At 40.3% G+C, this 21,203-nt stretch overlaps 1 protein-coding gene and 1 pseudogene across 1 annotated transcript; both read right to left on the reverse strand.

Annotated features, from left to right (window-relative positions):
* Window positions 1-3,246: 3,246 nt before the first annotated feature.
* LOC146473105 (uncharacterized) lies at window positions 3,247-5,331 on the reverse strand (annotated as a pseudogene).
* A 4,292-nt stretch (window positions 5,332-9,623) lies between these two features.
* LOC146473106 (uncharacterized) lies at window positions 9,624-14,870 on the reverse strand. The gene is made up of 2 exons (XM_085118948.1): window positions 12,760-14,870; window positions 9,624-12,714 (listed from the first exon to the last, which is right to left on the reverse strand). Exon 2 carries the CDS (start codon window positions 12,495-12,497, stop codon window positions 12,030-12,032), a length of 468 nt encoding a protein of 155 aa, XP_084975074.1. The 5' UTR covers window positions 12,498-12,714; window positions 12,760-14,870; the 3' UTR covers window positions 9,624-12,029.
* Between the last annotated feature and the right edge of the window lie 6,333 nt (window positions 14,871-21,203).

Raw genomic sequence — 21,203 nt, forward strand, 5'->3', positions numbered from 1 at the left:
TTTGAGAAAAAAATTGTGACTGTTTTAATTGTTTTAATGGAAATGAACTGTTTTCTAAGGAACCGTTCGTTACAATTTCGTGAAATTTGACAAAACAGTAGTTTTCTAAAAGCGTGACTCGCCTACAAACCAAAAACAAAATCTAACAGAGGGTATCTTCAAAAAACATGAAAGTGCAAAACCAACATTTACAGGAGATCTCTCTGTTAAAATTACATGAAAGCAGCGTCACTATGTCAGTAATTTGTGAGTTTTTCTGGATACAAAAAATGGAGACAATCTAATGAGTGCATTTTCTAAAAATTAAGGAAAACCATTATTTGTGGACGGTTAATAGCTTGCTGCGTTGCCATAGCAATGGAACGGCACCTTGCTCAACGAGAAGTATCAAAATTTATTCCTTCTTAGTTAATCTTGCATCATGCTAATTTCGAGTACTCAGAAGTACATAGTTTTCAAATAATGTCTACTAACACCTGTATACTGGAAAACTGTGTTCGGCCACCTTAATTCTTCTTAATGAGAAGGTATCTTAGTGCTGTCATCTTTTGAAGGCAAGGTGAGGAATGAACCTCCATAGTTGGTTTATCATTTGGAAAAATCTTTGGACGTCACTCACCTTCTGGGTTGTGGTAATGTCTCGCATAGACTCTGTCTTGTGTGGGTCTGGTTCGATGAGTTCTTCACGGACAATGATGATAAAAGCATTTATCTATTCATGGTGATTAAAGTGAGAGCAGCTAACAAGCTGATGTGGCTGTGATATTAAGGAGTAAAGGCTATTTACATCAAAATGAAAGAAACCAAAAGCTGTTTTGAGAAAACTAAGGTACGGGCTAGAATAAAAATTTCCACAAAGAACACAGCATAGCGGGCCAAGTTACCTGAAATAAAACTTCTTCTAATAAACAAAATTACACATTAAGGACTGTGGTCTGTAATCAGCTACAAGGACTTCCAGGATGCCATGGTGACAAAAGAACAATTTCAAATGGTTAATTGCAGCCTCTGTGGTAGTACTCCCCATAGGGGCAATTTCAAATAATGTTGAGTACCTTCTAAATACTAGTTTTTGCACGTACTTTATTCGGGAGCCGATTTCTGCAATTGCAAGACAGATTAGATGTCACTTACATTCTGGGTTGTGGACTCTGTCTTGGGTGGGTCTGATTTGATGACTTTTTCATTGATAATGATGATAATGATAATAATGATAATAATAGTAATAGTAATAATAATAGCATTTATCTATACATGGTGATTTAAGAGCAGCTAACAAGCTGATGTGCTCGTGTTATTAAGAAATAAAAGCTATTTACATCAAAATGAAAGAAACCAACAGCTATTAACATAAGAAAACTGAGGTAACATAACAAAGAGGGCCAAACTACCTGAAATAAAAAAATCCTGTAATATAAAAATACACAATAAAAACTAAAAGTTTTCATCGATGACATCATCAGTAAAAGAGGAAATCATCATTCTTGTTTCAAATGAAACATCGTTCAAGAGTCTTGACTGATCTTTTGAACTATGGAAATCTTTGTTCGTAAGTGAACATCTAAGTGGTTCCATAGCTTACTTTTTCCGAAGGGAATCAATAAATGATGGACCCTGTAAACTCACCCCCTCTCTTGGAGAATTCTCATTTCTCTAGTTTCAGTTTCTCGGAGCTTTGCAAGTATGGCTCGTAGCCTCATGTTGTGTTCCTCTTGTATTTGTCATGAAACAGCATGTCGTCGATAATGGAGATGCGTAGACCTTTCAAGGTCTGACACATCTTCTTTTGGTAATTATGCTCAGGTGCAGATGTCATCCCGAAAAGCATTTGGTTAAAGCAAAAGTCTAATCTGTCAAATTGAGGTCATAAATACTTCTTAAGACTTCAACAAATAAACATACAACAAAACTGAAAACCTGTTGTTGTTGTTGTTCTGCTCTTGCCAGCAGTGCTGGCTCCTAGAGGAGCCGGTTTTTTATTCAGATCCTATCATCAAATCGTCTTCACTGACTGTTCATTTAACTAACTGAATATCACTCTGCTAGAGCAACTAAACTCCAGCCGGCATGGAATTTTCCAGTCCTCTGGATAGCTGCTTGCAATGCCCTTGACGGCTGATCACATCATCACTGAGCTCTCCACCATGAGCGAGAAAATACCATGCTATTTGGGAGAACTCAGGGGGAAATTGACTGACCATTTCATGGCTTTTTTGTCAATTTGACCGCAAATTTGCCCATAGAGTTGTCTAACTCCTGTTTTAGCAATTAGTTTTTATCCAGTCGATGTGCCACAGCACATTGTGGTAAACATATCCATGCACTGCTGCCTAGTCCTCTCTCTTTACCCAAATGCCTGGTTACTTAGCTGTTGTTTGTTTCATGACATGATCCACCTTTAGACCAGCAGCAATTTTCCATGGGTGGCAGGTAGTGGGTGATGGGTGGCTGGTGATAGGTAGTGGATGACGGGTGGTGGGTGGAGGTGACGAATTATATCATATTTATTAGAAATGTGTCAACATACATTATACTTGCTTGTTCAAAAACTTTTCATCGCGATACATGCACTGTAAGGGTTCTTCTAACAAAATGCATATCATACCATACGAAAAGAGTAAATAATGGAATACTGTTCATGACTGCTTCTTAATTTACCAAACATGTCTTTTCAAACTCATTAATAATTCATCAAGAGAAAACAAAGAAAATCACTACCGTGACCGTGGTTTGACTATGTGATCCTAATCATCATAAAATGTTGCCGACTTTAGCCTTGAATTTCTCCAAGAATTATTGATCATTTGAGAAACCATATCAAACACTCGAAAGTGTGTTTCATCAGATATCCAAACACCTCGAAGTCGTTTAAAAAACTCGGCTGTGCCTTGCTTTTTCAACCTACTTCTCAGTGTTTGGATATCTGATGAAACACTCTTCCTCTTGTTTGATATATTACATAAAATGATTAAAACTTCTTTATCCCAATACCCGCAAAACTTCTAGCAAAACGCATACCGTTAAGAATGGAATACTGTAAGTAATGTAATAAAACTTTGAACACAGTGGTTGTTCGATCAATGTTCATGATTCCTTCATGATTTACGTGAAAAAATGTGAGAAATGTTACAACATCTCATATATTTGAATAAAACGTTCTCTGTAAAAAAAACCTAAAATACCGTAGTTTTTCAGTTATAAGGTGCACGGTTTTTATGGGAAAAAATCTGTTCTCTCGTGGAAAATTGGTGCCAAACTTGGGGTACAACTTATAGCCAAATATTTTCTTGAAACTTATTTGAAAAATTCTAATTACTCCCTTTTATTGAGTAAAAATTAAACTTAAAGACAATTCCTGACTTTAGTGAGATATTTTTGTTCTGAAAAGAACCGGGGTGGCTCTGAAAAGAACTGTTTATTGATAGACATAAATCTTAGTCATCACTCTCGCTATCTGTTTCGAACTCATTGTCGATGACTTCATCATCGCCATTCTCCTCTGCGCCACCAGTTTCTTCTTCCCAAACGGCCTCGTCCTCTGTTCCATCAAGAGCATTTGGGATGCCACAGGACTTAAACGAGTGGGCGATTAATTCTGCTGGAATCTCCTGCCATGCTCAATGTATCCACTGCAGAATAACTTCCTTGCTTGGAGGTCATTTGTTCCCCGACAGAATGTACGTAAAAGGGCCATTCACCATCCATGCCTGATAGTGGGCTCTAACTTTCGTTTTGAAGGGCTTGTTGATGCACTTGTCGAGAGGTTGCAATACAGGAGTGAGGCCACTGGGAATTACAGCGACATCAACGTTTTTTCGCGCCAGCAGAGCTTTCATGGTCATGGTCACGGTCACGGAAGGAGTCCCACACCAACAGCGCTCTCTCCTCTGGGGAATATCGAAGATTCTTGCGAATCCACTCCTTTACAACTAAGAAGAAAATGAAAAATATGTTGGCACATAACCTGGCATACAGAAATGTACTGATGAAAAATTTGTAGCCATCCAAAAAAAAAAGTGTGTAGATTTTGTCTAAGAAAATGCAAATGAAAATGTGCCTTCCTTTAACTGAATCTAACACCAAATTCACGCCACAAAAGCTGATTATTTGAATCCGACAGTCTTGCCACAACTGACTCCTCTAGTTTGATGTTCATATTGACGCTGATGTTGCACATGAACACAGATGATGATAGTAGACAGGCTCTGGTGTTTTGCTTATCCTGATTTTCGTTGCACCACGATGCTTGAATACTCTGTGTTCCTTGTGCCGCAAGAAGATGCTCTGCGGAGCAGGAGGAGGTGGATCATGAGCAGTATTTCGCACATGCCCCTTGCATCCATAGCATGTGGTGGCCGTTGTGTCGACAATGAAGACTTCTTCATAAAGAGATAAATCCTCTGGTTTTTCATTGAAGGTTTCAGCTTCTACTCTATTTCCATAGTTTGCAACGACTTGCAGGCTGTTGGACTTCCTCTTGTAACTCTTTTTTCATTTTCTTTCTTGCCAGCGCCGTTGGGAATGGTGGGGGCTACCATATTAGTTAGAGGCACTTGATAAGATTTTGTGTACTCTGGCAATTTTCCAAGTTGATGGGCCACAGCTAGTGGATGTGCACAGATTCCTCTCTCGTTATATCTTGGACATACTGAGCAAGTCAATTCTTTGGCCGGCATTCGACCAGGAACCTCTTAAAAATTCTGGCAAACCAGAATTTTTAAATTTGCCCATCATTTTCAGGGATCATTATTTTCAGAAGAAGTGTTTGCATCCTCATCTTCAGCTTCTTCTTTGACGGCGGCTTCCAGCGTCTCTAAAGGCTTCTCTCTGTCCTTTCAGGACATGCCAGACCACTGAGCGTCAGTGATGGTCAAATACTGGCAGGCGCGGATCTAGGAAAAATTTTGACCGATTTACTGCAAAATGAGCGGCGGTGGGTCAGGGGGCACACTCCCCCGGCAAATTTTTCAATTTTAACTACCTAAAGTGCCCTTTCCTGGCTTTTTGGGTCAGTCATACAATATATTTGCCAGTTCCATTCTCCTTGGATGAAGCCTTGCAAATCTGCGAATTATTTTTTCAAAGTCAATGTCCATGTTGTAATGAATGTGTAGCAAGGCAAGTCCTGTCAATCTCATCTGTGACATCATGCTTCGTAAATATGTTTTCAGTCGCCTCAAAGCTGACACATTCCTTTCACATTCGCATGTGGTGACTGGTAAGGTGGAAAATATTTTGTTAGGATACATCGTATGGTCGATCTCCTTCAAAGTTGCTGATGCAGTTGTCGGGACGGTCTTGGGATCTTGTCATTCCCATTTTCTTTGCCATAAAGTCATCTCAGCATCAAGGCTCAAAGATGAGGGCAACAAATCTTCATGGAACGTGGAAAACCGGCCAAAGGACGTCATCCATGTTTCTTTTGACGCCAGTAGCATTGACGGAACAGCAAATAGGCACTGCACTGCTGTTTCTTGGTCACCACTGCCAAATCGATTTTCCAGCTCATTGATCAGATGGTCAACCAAGGGAATCGTGAGATTTGTCCTATAATGGTCTTCTATCGTTTCAGCAGGGGTGTTTGCACAGTTGCGCTGCACCTGACAGGTTCTTGGTTATTGCACTGTGATGCCCATCTTCTCTGCAATTTGGTATGCTTCTTGAAACCATTTGGCTGGCAAGGGAGGGTGCTTTCCTTTCCAAGGAAGTTCGGTTTCGTACCACCCCTCTTCACTCCTCCGCAGTTGTTCCTTGAACTCATCATAGACCACACCTTGATCTCCCGCAGGTGTCAGCCAACCCAAGCACATCTAGTTTACACAGTTCTTCAGAGTCGACGCTTGAAGTTTGAATGAGGAGCATGCTTGTGGTGTCGACTTCTTAACCAGGTGAAGTGATGGTCCAGCCAAGCTTTGTGCGACTTGCTTCTGGGTCCCACTCTCTTTCCATCCGTTGAGGTTTCATAGTGCTTATCATAGGGCATTCACGGTTCCCTAGGATTATGTGGACAGATAGGCAGGGTCTTTCGTCGGTAACATCCATGGTCACTCCCTTTAGATGGGAGTGTTTCTCTATCAGCTTCTTGTATTGTACAGTGTCTACCATCATTAGATGTGGCTACTCTACCTTGGTAACATCAGCTTCCATTTCAAAATCTCCCTTATCTGAGCGTAGCTTGATTTGATAAAGTTGCATCACTGGATTGCTCGCTCCTAACATCATCTCTATCTTAATCAACCCAGAGTGACGAAGTTTTGGGCCGATTCTGTCCAGGAGTGTGGCCGAGGCATACAAACTCCCTGCTCCAAAGTCTAGCAGAACGCGGCATTTGATTTTCGTGACTTCGACAACGACCACTGGATACACTGCAGTACCATTGTAATTTGTGTAGCTGTCATCGAGTTATCTGTTAGGGTCGGCCAGGGGGGTAGTGGAATACCAATATACCCGAAATAAACAACCCAATATAACCAAAATCGGGTGAAATACCAATATTTAGAAAACGGTGGTATACTTTATACCCAAAAATCCAACATTTGCCACGAGCCAAGCAAGGAGTACATGGCTTACCTTTTAGCCAGCCAACACCTGTAGTGCAATGACCAACGTCTTGATTAGGTTTGAGAAAATGGATAGAACTCATCAGCCACTCAGTGGAAATTCAAAATTCAATTCAGCGGAAATTCAATTTATCCAAGCCAAAATTGAAACGTTACATAGATGCTTGTTCTCAGTTTCCATTCAATTACTGCTGGTTTCTGCTGATAGTGGAGGAACGGTGGCTTAGTGGTTAACGCATCGGGCTCTCGATCTGAAGGTCGGTAGTTGGAGCCCTGGTCTCTACCGTTGTGTCGTTTCCTTAGACAAGAAACATTACTCCACATTGTCTCTCTCCACACAGGTGTATAAATGGGTACCTGCGACCGTTTGGTAAAAACCCAACAAGCTGCTGGGGGGTAACCCTGCGATGGACTAGCATCCCATCCAGGGGGGAGTAGTAATGTTTCTGCATACATACAAAGCATAACAAAGACACAAACAAGAAATATCTTTGGTGTCTAAAATAAAAACCAGACATCTCTGAAATTAAATATCTGAAAATGAGAATGCTATACTCAACTGAGTATTTGTGGTTCATGAACAGAATAAAATAGTGTCTTATTGATGAGCTCATATTCCCGTGCCTTGCTGAACAAGAATTCCTGGTATATCTCCTACTCGTCTTGGCAATTTACAGTGAAAAGCCTTCCGTTTGGGAAATCTAGAGGATCGGCCACTTTATGTTTTACCCCAAAAGTAAAGCCCACTTTGTCAAATCCGAACTGGCGAGCTTTCTCTTGGAAGCCTCCATGCCCGTCCACAGTGAACCTCCTTTGAAGTGAGGAAAACGTCTGTTCCTCTAACTTAATATACCTCGACCATTTTTTGGTCGGTTTCGCCTCGCCAAGTTTAAACAAAACAAGAAACTGGCATAAATATCGTTCGTGACAGAGATGAAGATGCAGCCATTACTTTGCATTGCAGATTTTGTCACGTGGTGTCTGCACACAACTGGGTCAGCAGTGGGCAACAAAATTCACCAGTCCCCGACATGGAGAACGTGACATAAACGTCACACAACGCTTTGCATACCCAGGCAACCGGGAAAAGTCTCGAAAGTTGAACGGTGTGCTGCCCATTTTCAACAGCAAAGAATATTGATTTTTCAGAGCTGTACACTTTATACCAAAATTCAAAAAAGTGTAATACTTAATACCCCATTTTCTACATAAAAATACTGTATACCTGTATACCCAAAAACCCGGGCCGACCCTTATCTGTAGATGCTCTGTCACAGATGGAGATGTGGTGTCTTTGTTTGCAGAACAAGCATGTTTTCCTGCTTTTACACTCCGTCACTTTGTGTTCTTGTCCCGTGCAGTTGAAGCAGAGCTGTTTTTGCAAGAAAATCTTCCTTCATTCGCTTACATCCGTCATTTAATTGCATTCGTGTGGCCTGTGGTCAGTGCTGTCACACCTGCAGACGCATCTCAACTTGATGGGTATTGTACACAGGGTGAATCACGCGAGGCTCGTTTGACTGGATAGACGTCCTGGTTCTTGTCAGGTGGTTTGACAGGTATTGGATTTTGCTCTGTCCACTTTTGCAGGGCGTATACGAACTTTGGAAAGTCCCATTCCTAACAGTTGTCGTCCGTTCTTTTAAGGTCCCGTCCAATTTCTCTAGTTTGTCAATGGATATTCATACGTAACCATTAACCTCCCCAAGTTTACCAAGCATCTCTAGAGCTTGCACATTAAAGGACAGCTTCTCATAGAATTGGTGAATCTTCCCACAAGTGACACCAAAAATATGACGTGGATCTTTCCCTTGTACGACACGATTAAACAAGCGACTGTACAAAACCCTTCCCGCAAACCCAAAACACACCAAAAGACTAAGTAATACAAGTTTAATTAATTTAGAAAACATAAACGATTTATAACACAAATAAACTGTAACGTAAAAACTATTCCTAAACCTAATTAATTACCTTAAACTAAATTAATTATATAATTCAGTTCCTTCGCAGTTATTCTTCCCGGTTCAACACAAAAGAGAATAAATGTTTGATTAGACGCCGAATTATTAACTCACAAAACAATGTTCAGTTACTTTTCGGCTGTTCTTCGCGTATGCCAAACAAAATTCCCCACTCCACAACAATCCCACAAAATTCTTCGCTTTGCTACACAGTCTAAGATCCAAACTTACTTCTAGAACGACAGCGTTTCTTTACATGACAAGCCAGAGGCCAGATTTTAGGACCTCGACGCCTTTGAAAGACGCGTTCTTCGGATCTTTGTTTTTCGCCTGAAGACTATGATACATGTGTTGTAGCTGTCAACATTGTGATTTTTGATTAAATTCTGTCATCGTATGACAAAACCCGAACCACGCTAAATTGAAATCCTTGTGCAACAACCGTACAAATATCAGGTCGCCTGTGAGTGGCCAAGTCCTTACTTTATTGTTTTGCGTATTCAATTCTCCAATCTCGCGGCAACCGTAGGCTTTGGTAACGCGTCCTATAATTCGAACAAATGCGGCAACATACATTTACGTGATACAACCGTAACTATCGGCTTACTAGGAAAAAGCCTATTAGTCTTCTCTTCACTATAAGACGTCTAAGAATGCGTTCGATTGACCTTTTTCTGGATCAAGAATAAGCAGAAGAGCCGATAAATTTCTCTTTTTAAGAAATATGACAGGCCAATTCTTCAAACTATCCCTGACACATGAGAATTTAAGAGCGGTCTTGTACTTCAGTAACTCCTAGAACCCCCCTTTTCTGATTTCTTGTCAGCGTTGTATGTATTCCTATTCTGGAATAGGGTCAATCAAACGCACCCTAAAACTCTATTTTTCTACAACAAGCGGAGGAATCCGGACTATTAAATTATACCGAATTTGAATAACCATACGCCAGAAAACCATTGTTTCGCTTTAATGAGAGAAATCCTTTGTCTCGAAACAAAAGAAGGAGGCTAAGGTTTTTTAACGTATTGTTATTCAATTTCAGCGCCACTTATGCAATCGTTTTTTTACAGCGAAAAATTTGCAATAATTGGTCAAAATTGTTTTCACCAACAAATTCACCTTCTATTGATCTCAATGAAGTGTTTAAGTGGTCCTTGTGAAAAAGATATGGGGCTTTTTTGCGGACAAAATATTGAACATGGATACATCAATGTTTTGTTCATTTACGTTATTGTTATGCGTTATAATACAAGTTGTAAAATAAAATAAATCAATTTAGTCCGGGATACATCGATTTTGGATGTCATACATCCATATTATGGTACATACATCGCTTTCCTGAATCCTGCAACTAAAAGATGTTCGATAAAACTAAAAGATGAGGAAGCGAAAATAGAAGTGACCGGAAGTCAGCTAAGAGAAGAGGCCTTGGGAACTAACACTTTCAACATGGCGGAAATAGAGGAAGATTAGCGAACACACTTTTGAAAAGCACAACGCAAGGTGCACGAATTTGGCTTCCCAACATTGATGGATTTTTATGTCTTTGGGTAGGCTTCTGGAAAGTGCAGAAGAGCAAAGGAACACTGCATCCTATGACTCGGCTGAATTTTTTAGTCGCCATTTACGAGAAAACGAAAGAACTCTTGTCGCTTTGACTCTAAGAATAGAAGAATCCTTCCCAAATGAAGTTGGGGTGATCTCAGATCTAAACGAACTTGTTTTTGTTATGAATGAACTTTCAAGGGACTTTGAGAGAATTGTCGAGGACTCGGAACGTTCTATGTTTACTGCACCATGGTCCCAAAATGATCATCTTTCAGCTGTGGCGAGAAACGGTTTAGTTGGCAGACAAAGGCTACAGATCACAATTCAGATCACATATCGCTACATATCATTCTATAACAAAATTCTTGATCGTGATTGGTTCTCCGCGTGCCTATTTGCCACATAATCGGCGCACAATCATGTAGGTGTCCAATTACAGGTGTCAAATTTGAACTTGTTGTAATTCAAAACCTGTAATAATATTATTAATAATAATAACAGCAAGAGGCATTTGTTGACCTTCCCTGGGTGCCAGAGGGTTTTTTCCCTGGCAAAGCCACTATCAGTATTGTTGACCACAAGGAGCAGGCAGCATAATATAGGGAAGGTGAGGGCTGGGAAACTGGGTGAGGGTGATTAGTGTGGAGTCTAAATAGAATTGGGGGAGGTATTTCAAATCATGAGATATATTAGAATTGAATTGGCATTTATATGCTCATGCATGGAAATTACATTCTCACCTCCCTACCATAGCCCTTGCATTGCACGAACCAGATTTAACACCAGTGTTGTCCTTTAGAGAAATGACAAAGTGCCTAACTGTTTTGAAAAGAGGGGGTGCGGTCTAATGGTGAAGGGAGGCCTTTTACAAAAGGTGACCCCTTTAAATAGAGACTCATTAGAAAGGAGGTGGTGTTAAATAAATAGCGCTTCAACTAATTCTTTTATTTTTCCATAACGCATTGGGGCATGGCACACTGTACACTCTATGAATTATCTGCTGTGCTGCTCTTTAAGTGCTAACAACCGGATCCACTCTTCGAATAGATTCCTAAATACGATGGCAATGGATTCCTAAGCTCCTTTGCCTCAAGCTCCCTTCAATCAGGCGTTGACCAGCGCTTGGTGTCACTTCAAGAATTTCCCTCACATACACGTCAAGTTCATCGTTTTCTTGTTAACGACTAACGTAACGTGATTGACGTAATTGAACAAAACATTGATGTATCCATGCTCAATATTTTGTCCGCAAAAAAGCCCCATAAAAAGATTCAAGAGTAGAAATGCTAAATCTAAACTAGTCTAAATTCCTTGAGTGCCCATTAATTTTCCTTAACCGGTCAATTCGCTACACTGCAGGTAAGTCGATTCGCTACGTTTTAAAATTGACATATTCTGTAATATTTGAATTCAATTTACTCCTCATGCAAACACTGTGGAACGAAGAAACGGCTATGATATTTTTCACCGGAAATTACTTTAAGAACGAGAAATAATCACATTTTCATTGTTACAGTGTAGCGAAACGACTGTGCAGCGAAACGACCCGACACTGTTCAAAGAGTGTCAAATTGTGATGTGTTCCAAAATTTCTTAGAGTTTCGGGCATTTTCTTGGATTAGACGAGGGACACCTTTTGGCAGTACTCTTCAAGGCAGGGTTGACAAATTTCCCATCTTGTAAAACGTTTACGGCTAGCACTCCAAAAGAATATACGTCGCTGGCGGTCGACTGCCTGTCTCCTCTCTGAATTTCGGGCGCTAGGTGTGGATACTTCTTCGCTGCATCCTTTATGTTGACTTTCGGCTTCATCACTTCGCCTTTGCAATTTTTCTACTTTTGCCAAAGTCAATAACGAAGGCTTTATGGCTGGCACCATCTGAAACGACATTGTTCCCTTTGAGGTCATTGTGCAGATATCCTCTCTTGTGCATAAACAACACTTCACAAATCTGTCTTAGAATTTCTGTGCACTCGCTAACGTCTGCAATAATGCCTGTTGCTGCAGCCTTCGAGAGGGTAACACTGCTGTCCTCAACCGAAAATGTTGGAGAACTAAATAAAAAGGTGCTTGTAGGGAACACACACCAAATAGATGGGGGATTCGGGGGTGGTCTTTGAGATCGGCTAGTACTGAAGCTTTGTTTAAGACTTCTTGTTTGGCCCTTTCAATCTCCCTCTTTGATGAATCTTTCACTTTGATTTCTTTGACCACCACTTGGTATTGGTTCCGGTATTTGCCTTTAAAACACTTTCCAAATGTCTCTGAGCCAATTTTTTCAGTCTTGTCAATAACTAATAGCTCTCTGTCCAATTCTTTGAAGCTGTGTGCTGTGCATGTGACGGTCAACTTGGTGCAATCTTCTCCCTTGGTTTGTTTGCGAACTCTTCTTGGCGTTTCAATTTCTACGTCTCCATCCTTCATCTTTCATTTCTTGGACAACTCAACCAGCCTTTTCCCTCTCGAGAGATGTTCGACTTTTCCTTTTTGTTTTGGCGCTTTGTCTCCAGGAATCTCTTCAGGATCTTCAGGAACTTCAAGAGCCTCTTCAGGGACTTCAGGTTTTTCTTTGACCGCCGGCTCTTCAAGCACATGATTTTGCGCCTGTAATCTTTGGCGCTTCCTCTTTTCCCAGTGCTTTCTCTGCTTTCGTTTTTCTGCTTTATCGTGTTTTCTGGACTAAAACGCCTTTCCGGAACTCTTCCTCGAAAACTTTTCTTCGTCCCTCTCTTCACTCCTTCCATGTTGCAGCTATTTTGTCGACTGGTCAAAAGTGGAAACTCTTTGTTTTTTATAGAAAACTCAAGTTACCAAAAGACAATAGGTGCACTGTTATATAAAATAAAATAGCTGATTGATCAAAAGAAAAGACTCTTTGTTTTGTATGGAAAACTCAAGTTAACCAAAACACAATGGGAGCTCTTTTTCCACTTCCGATTAGCATTACACACGAACACAAGGCACGCAATCGCTTCCAGGTTGGAAATGGCTTCACGTTTTACTTACGCCCAAGAGTGTTGTTTCTGTTTTAAACGTTTTAAGATGCTACGCGCACTTGAAAAACATAAGGAGACAAAGCACCCAGAGGAAGGAGGTTCAACTGACTGAATCAGATTTTTTGACAATGAAGAGAATGTTGTTCGTGCACCAGAAATAAAGTTTATGGATAGACAATCGCAAGACCACAAGGAGGGATACTTACCGTGGCTAGCAGGATTAACCGAGCAGATAAATGGTTCTTTACATCCTAGTCTGTGAGGTCAGTAGCGCGTTTACAAGTATATTTCACAAAAATAATGACAAATAACTGAAACCTGTTAAGTTATCAGAGGGAATGCGTAATTCTAAATCCCCACTTTGCCGGTGAATAATGTGTCGCTGATAGCTATTGAGACGTTGACACAGTTATGTTTTACATTTAGGTCGCTGGTTCACAATTATATTGCCACAAGTACCAGAAAGATTCTTCGGACATTTTGCATCGCAAATACAATGCAACGTTCACAGTATGAGACAACTTCCCCATAAGAAGCCGCCATTCTATTCAGCGTCAACAAGGCGCATTTCGTACCGAGGTTGTCAGCCTCGCCCCCTTTGCTGACGCACTGCACGAGCAAAATGTCATTGAGCTCAAAGAGTCAGTGTTGTTCAGTGGCCAAAACGAAGTTGTTAGAAAGAAATTCAATAATCCAATGGATGAGCTTCAAGCTGCCAAGAACTGTACCTACTGGAGCAATAGCAGCAAACCTCAACCTGACAAGAGGGCGAGTTACAAGGGAAGTTTGGAAGTCAGTGAGGGCAAAGGGCGTAAAACGCAAGAAATCGAGTTAAGTTGGTGGCCGAACCTTTTCACGGCTACAAAGCAAGGGAAATTAGCTGTAAGGTTCTTTATCAAGAAAGTGTCCGTATGAACTGACCATTGCTCTTTGATATATCTTTGTTTTTTTTGCCCTTCCATGTAAAAATGTTAAATGACCCTTTTGCGTTGTAACTTACGTGATAAAGTAAGTCTTTAAACGTGTTTCTTTTCAAGGCTCGTTCGTTTCCCAGTTGTCCTATTGTGTTGATCCCTTGTATGATTATAGAACGAATTGGACTCCACTTAGTCCTATCACTAATTGATCATAACCATCACAATTTGCGAAAAACAAAAGGCCAGTTTGAAAAATAGCCTAACAGCAATTTTAAAGTTACAAATTCCTCCATTTTGGAAAAGGCCCTAACTTTAAAGGGTTAGTCGTTGTTGCCACAGTGCTCGAAATCAATATTATCACTAGCGTATGCAGCTGAGAGGAAAATGAAAATGAAAAAAATTTAATGACACTAAAGTCAACTGAAAAAAATACTAATTTGGATAGTGACTAAACAACAAAAAGACTCATCACCTCAGGGTTTGGGTGTGCCACCTGTAAACCCTGAAGGAGAGGATAGCCTGACAAATTACCCTAGGTTTATGCTACATTTTATAAAAAAAAAAGTCAACGGAAAAATACTAATTTTGGATAGCAACTAAACAACAAAAAACAAAAAGACTCGTCACCTCTGGGTTTGGGCACGCCACCTGTAAACCCTGAAGGAGAGGATCCCTGACAAATTGGCCTAGGTTTGTTATCTTGACAATAACGATAGCTTTACTTTTTTAGCCTCACAGTCGACCTCTTTTTTTATTTAAAAAATTCCACCAACAATTAACTGCTGTCTTTTAAACAGCAGTGATCCATAAATATTTTTAGCATTTGGATAAGCGCGTAGTCTGTAATTGTGTTGTCACCAAAAAACCCCACCAAAGGAGTGAAAATAAAGTTGTGGTATTGTATTCTTTTTTGAAAAAGTCTGGCTTTTTTGTCATGTACTTTGCTTACCCTAAATAAAACGCCTATATAAAAAATGGATTAGGTAAACCTGGTGCAAGAAATCAGAATAATTGTACATGTTGGTAAGATTGGATCACACAGAACCCCCCGTTAGATTAAAGGCTGTACTTAGTCTGGTCTCTCCCCCTTGAACAATGCGAAGGAAATACCTTCACTAGGGACCAAACCCCCAGTGAGCATGGTTCTTGGGGCAGCAGAGACACTCAAGCTTCACCACCACGTCAAGGTGACAGCCCTAGGTGAAGAAATAAAAAACAAAACAAAAACAAAAAGGCTCTCATCACCTCAGGGTTTGGGCGCGCCACCTGTAAACCGGGAAGGAAAGGATAGGACAAGTTGGCCTAGGTCTATGCTACATTTTATAAAAACAAAAGTCAACTGAAAAATACCAATTTTGGATAATGACTAAACAACAAAGAACAAAAAGGCTCTCGTCACCTCAGGGTTTGGGCGCACCACCTGTAAACCCTGAAGGAGAGGATAGCCTGACAAATCGTCCTAGGTTTATGCTACATTTTATTAAAATGAACGTCACTGAAAAATGCTAATTTTGGATAATGACTTACCAACAAAAAACAAAAAGGCTCTCATCACTTCAGGGTTTGGGCGCGCCACCTTTAAACCCTGAAGGAGAGGATAGCATGACAAATTGGCCTAGGTTTATGATACGTTTTATGAAAACAATAGTCAACTGAAAAATACTAATTTGGATAATGAGATTGATATAGGGATCACTATTTCAGCAGTGAGAGTAACTTCCATTGAACAAATTGATATAATAACCTTTGACGGTGGTCTGCCATGTCCTTGAAAAGCCAGTCAAAATGTGGAATTGTGGCCTGACCAACATTCAGAAAATCCTTGGCTGCAAGAATGACACCTATGCCATAGCTTCCACAACCTTCTCCATGCAAAGGTTGGACAGGCATACCAAACCATTGAATGGGAAGGGAAATGTTCCATAATAGGGGCAGAGGTGGTGAGGATTGTTTGGACATTGTCAAATTAATGACCTCCACGAAATTCTGAATAATATCACAGATATTCAAAGGTGGATTGACTTTGAGCCCATCATCAAAAAAGGCTTCACATGACAAGATGTTAAGGCAAAGAAGACCCCAGTGGTTATTGTTGATGTGTATTGCAGTTATTAGCCACTGGAGGTGGCTCAGTTCTCTGCCAGAAATGTAGGGCACCACTTTATAATGAAGGTTGCTTCCATTGACAACCCACGTCTGCGTAAAGGAGGGCAAATAGATAAATTGTGCACCATTAGCCTGTGCCTCTTGACAGTACTTTAAACAAGCACCATCAATAATGAAGCCTGTTAGGTACCTCTCAGCAACAAGTGATGGCAGATCATTGGCATCAACTATAATGTTTCCAAAGCGGAGAATTTCTTGTTGTGGTTTAGAATCAGAAAGCCAGGTTGCAACCTCTTGAATCTGACCGTCTGTTAGGACGCGGGTGTTCAAAAGCCATTGTTTTTCTTCAATTACTTTACTTTGGCATCTGCACCTATCACAGCCTTTCTCCAAATTTCTAGTGAGTGCTGGTCAAACACACCCAGATTGCCAAGTTGGACTGCAACATCAGGATCTTGATCATCCTCTAAATTATTTGCTTGAGACAGAAGTTGCTGGCAGGTACTGACTGTAGCTTCACAAGGTCTAACGCCAACCACTAAGGGATTGGCTGGACGTGTGCCACCAAGTTTGTCAAAGTATATCCGACAACTTCCAAAGATTTCAGGAATCACGTGCAGTGCATTCCAGAAATTTTACATCGGAGGATAAAAAATAAATAAACCCATATCTGGTTTGCTGGTATATACGAAGATAATGTTCTTGGCTGATAGACTGTCCTCAAAATTCACAGTTGGCCGAAAAGTGAACTGTTCATTTTTACTAATGCTATGTGGAAAACAATAAGATCATGTATTCCAAAGAAATCGGCGAGTACAAGAGTTTGCAGTGATGATGATAAAACCGTTGCCAATAGATTCAATCAGTTTTTCACCTCAATTGGAGAAATAACGAATGAAAAAATCAAACTGCTTGCAAATGAATGTGGCTACGCTCCATTGCAACCAACCTTCAGCCATGAATTCCCACCTGCAGAACAATTTACATTTACTAGAGTTTGTTGTCAGGATATTGAAAAGACTGTATCGTCAATGGCTACAAATAAAGCACCCGGAATTGATAAGTTACCAGCTCGTGTCATCAAAGACTCTGCACCTGTTACAATTCCCTCCATTACTTCTATAATAAATACTTCGCTTATTACTAGCACGTTTCCTGAGAACTGGAAGATTGCTGATGTGTCACCAATTTTGAAAGAAGGTGATTTTGAGGAAGCAGGCAATAATAGGCCAATCTCTTTATTGCCTATTCTTTCTAAGGTGTGCAAAAAGGCGGCCCTAAACCATCTCATGCCCTACCTGATGGCAAACAAAAGGCTAGCAGTGAACCAGAGCAGAAATAAAAAGTAGCATTCCACTGAAACCTCTCTTGTTGCCTCCACGAACACTATTCTTGAGGCGATTGACAAAAGAAAGCTAAGAGCTGTCGTTTACCTGGACATGAGCAAAGCTTTCGACAGCATCAATCATGGCTTTTTACTACGAAAATTAAAAGCCATTGGGCTGGCCCCATCGGCAATCTCCTGGTTCAACAGCTATTTGTCTCAAAGATCTCAAGTGGTCTGCATAAATGCTGAGCTGTCTGATGCTCTGCCTATAATGTATGGAGTGCCACAAGGTAGCGTGCTTGGAGCTCTATTATTCAGCATTTATGTAAACGATCTACCAGCAGTCAGCGAAGTGTGCTCAACCACGTGCTACGTAGATGACACGAAATTGATTCTTTCGTTCACAGTTGATGAGTGTCACGCTACTGAAGAAAAAATCAACGCTGATCTACAACGAATCCGTGATTGGTGCTTTGAGAACTACCTCCTGTTGAACCCAGACAAAACAAAATTAATGGTGTTTGGCAGTCAACAAATGATTTGTAAATTGCCAAGCTTTAAGCTGTGTTTCTTGGGAAAGGAACTCTTACCGACGGACTCCGTTAAGGACTTGGGAGTGATATTTGATCCTACTCTGTCTTTTGACTCTCATATCACAGCTCTTGCTGCTACTTGTATCTCCAGGCTTGCTCAGATAAATCGTGCAAAGCATGCTTTCAATCCAAACCTTCTTGTAAATATAATTAACGCACTAGTCTTTAGTAGACTCTATTACTGTTCCACGGTCTGGTATAATACATCTGACAAAAATTTACGTAAATTGCAACATGTACAGAACTTTGCCGCCCGAATAATAAGCAGAAAGAGAAAATTCGATCACATAACTCCAGTGCTATGGGAGTTACGCTGGCTAACTGTAACACAGCAACTTTACCAAAGAGACGCTGTTTTTACTTTCAAATGTATGACGGGTTGCGCCTCTGATTACCTTAGATCCAAGCTAGTTACCAGGGGCCAAGCTTCCGGTCGGGTGACACAAAATTCGCAACAGTTGAATATCCCTTTATTCAGAACAGCTGTCGGTCAGCCGTCCTTCCAGTACAGAGCTGTCAGTTTATGGAACAGCTTTGATAAAGATCTTAAACTTAGTAAAAATCATGAGGTTTTTAAGCATAAACTTAAGCATATATTACGGGACACTTAGGTATTTACAGACTTTCGATTAGTAATTTTCTACCCTTTTATTTATCGTTCTTATATGTATATATATATATATTATGTATATAGGCAGAGCCTATATGATGTATTGATCACCGAAAAGTCCCTCTGGGGAGTGTTCAATAAGGAATTATCTTATCTTATCTTTATCAAGGCCTGACAATGTCCTCCAGTATAACAGCTGCTGGAAGGGGTTTATTTACTAATTAACACCCACCACTGTCTTTGTCAACTCCTTTTTTCAACTTGTATGCATACAATTTGCCCCACTCAGTAGCCCCTTGTGTAAAGGGGTAGGAGTTAGTGGCAAGAAATTGGAAAATGGTGTAAAATATACGTGTAACATCTTGAAAAAATGCTCTTATAAAACAAAAATAATTCACTATCGAAAGGTATGAGAAGACTAGTTTTTAGAGGCATAACTACTTATTTGTATATACCGATTTCTTCTGACAGAAGTCAATGGACTAGCACATGAAAATTATTACTCGTATTGCTGATTGAAAGGTATTGTAAAAAACCTACTTGACGATCTCTCTATAACTGTCTTGCAGTTGCAGAAAGAGACAGACGCCCACCATTAGCTTAGCGTCCACTCACTTATTACATTAATTTCTTCGCTTATATCAACATTCAAAACAGTGAGAGGTTTGGTAAGATTTGTTTCTCACTTTTTCCATTTGGTTTGATATCTTAGTTGTTGTTTTTTTCAGTGTTATTACCCGGACTCACTCATCTCAGCGAGATACTGCTGAGCACAGCTCTTCACTCCACTTTGACTGAGTTGCTCCCATACCCATGCACGCACATTTTCTGCAGTTAACTGCCTGTTATCTTGAAGGAAAACTTGCAACAAACTTTTACCATTACAACCGAGCTCCCGCGATATGGCGTGTGTCCATAATAAATAGGTGTCCAAATGCCCATCCTATTGTAAAGATATACCCCCCGTAAGAATAGAAGGCGAGCCTTATCTCTCTTTCTGTTTTTAGTTGATACACAGCTCCTTTTAGCTCCTCTGTGGCACAAGCTGAGTAAACTCCATTGCCAGATTTCATATCGTGAGTTCCCTTAGTTCATTGTTCGCTCATAGAAATGTTGAGGCATTGTCAGATATTAGTTTCTTTGGAAGAGATTTGCAACTTGCAAATCTGCAAAAGGCAAGGAAGAAGGCTTCAACAGTCAAGTCTTGGACAACATGAAGATGAATAGCCCTGGTTGCTGTACAAGTAAACAGACATGTACACCTTTGTTTAAATTCCAGCATTTCGGACAAACAGAGCTCCGGTGTAGTCCACTCCTGTGACTTTAAAGGGTTATGTCTCCTGCAATCTTGACTTAGGAAGGGGTGGTGGGTCTGATGCATTGTAGGCTGTTCCTGAAACCTTTCCGCAGGTTACGCATTTGTCAATTTAGGTTTTGACACGTCAGCCAGAAGGAACCCAGTAACTTTGAGGCAGGACGGTGAGTGTTGAGTTGACACCTGCATGGAGTTGCTTGACATGGGTGGAGTGAATTACTAGATCTGTGAAGTGGTCTTTGCTTGGTAGCAGCAGAGGGAATTTAGTGTTGCCACTTAAGAGCCACTGTCTGTAAATATCGAGAATCTGGCGTCAGTCGTGAAATTTTCAATTTCTTCATATTTTGCTCAAATAACCTCTGTAGTGAGTTATTTTCGAAAATACTATCCAAAGTTCCAGAATCGCTTTAGTTTTTTCGAAATCGAGGAAAGTTCGAAAAACGCCATTTTGGCTTCCTGTCGCCGCGGAAATGGAGTAAAATGATGCATTTTCTTTTCGCTCCTTCGGATCAATGCTATAACATCTATTGATGTACTTTGAGTATATCATAACACATCTCTTGCTCTTTCTAAAACAGTGAATTATTTTGGGAAAGCTGTTGATATCTGTTTGTTTTTGGCTGTTACAATTACCCCAGTTGCAGCGCTTGGGCGAATAAGCACATTTTACCTAACTTTAACACCAAAAAAAAGCCCACTGGTACATGCAATTTGAAGTCTAAACTAGGATTGTCTTAAAGCCTATCCTTTGAAGTTTGTTGTGTTAAAATTGCTAAGGTGGCCCGACAAAAGTGTCCCATCGAAAGGCGGAAATGTGAAGTGTACTTTGGCACTAATCGACCATTAGCCAAGCGAACAAGGGAGCATCCCAACTCCAAACACCGTTTCATCGAAAACTAAAATTTGCCAATGGAAACCTTTCTCGCAATTCCGAGCTCTTCAAGATTATTACACACAAAACTCGGACCTTTCTTTTATTTCGTTCAATAGTATACCTTCAGCATTTCAGTTGTAAACAAGGACTAATATTATTACATGTATTAATTATAGCTTGATGCCCGTGAGATAATACAGACAGATTCCAAAGTGATCTAACTTTCTAATAAAAGCACTGTATTCCTTTTTTACTTCTGTAAATAACATAACATAACATATAAGCATTCAGCAGCAATCTTCGAATACCGACATTCTGGTTTGAAAGCAAATTAAACGGAAATTTGTTTTGCGTGTCTAGGGTCAAAAGTAAGCTTGTATCTGCGAAAACAA

Source organism: Pavona decussata, unplaced genomic scaffold (genome assembly GCF_977016875.1).
Source record: "Pavona decussata unplaced genomic scaffold, jaPavDecu1.1 SCAFFOLD_95, whole genome shotgun sequence".
NCBI lineage: Eukaryota > Metazoa > Cnidaria > Anthozoa > Scleractinia > Agariciidae > Pavona > Pavona decussata.

What these genes read in the sequence shown, in the direction of transcription:
- LOC146473106 (XM_085118948.1), bottom strand. Translation starts at nt 12,497, where the DNA reads ATGAAGGATGGAGACGTAGAAATTGAAACGCCAAGAAGAGTTCGCAAA.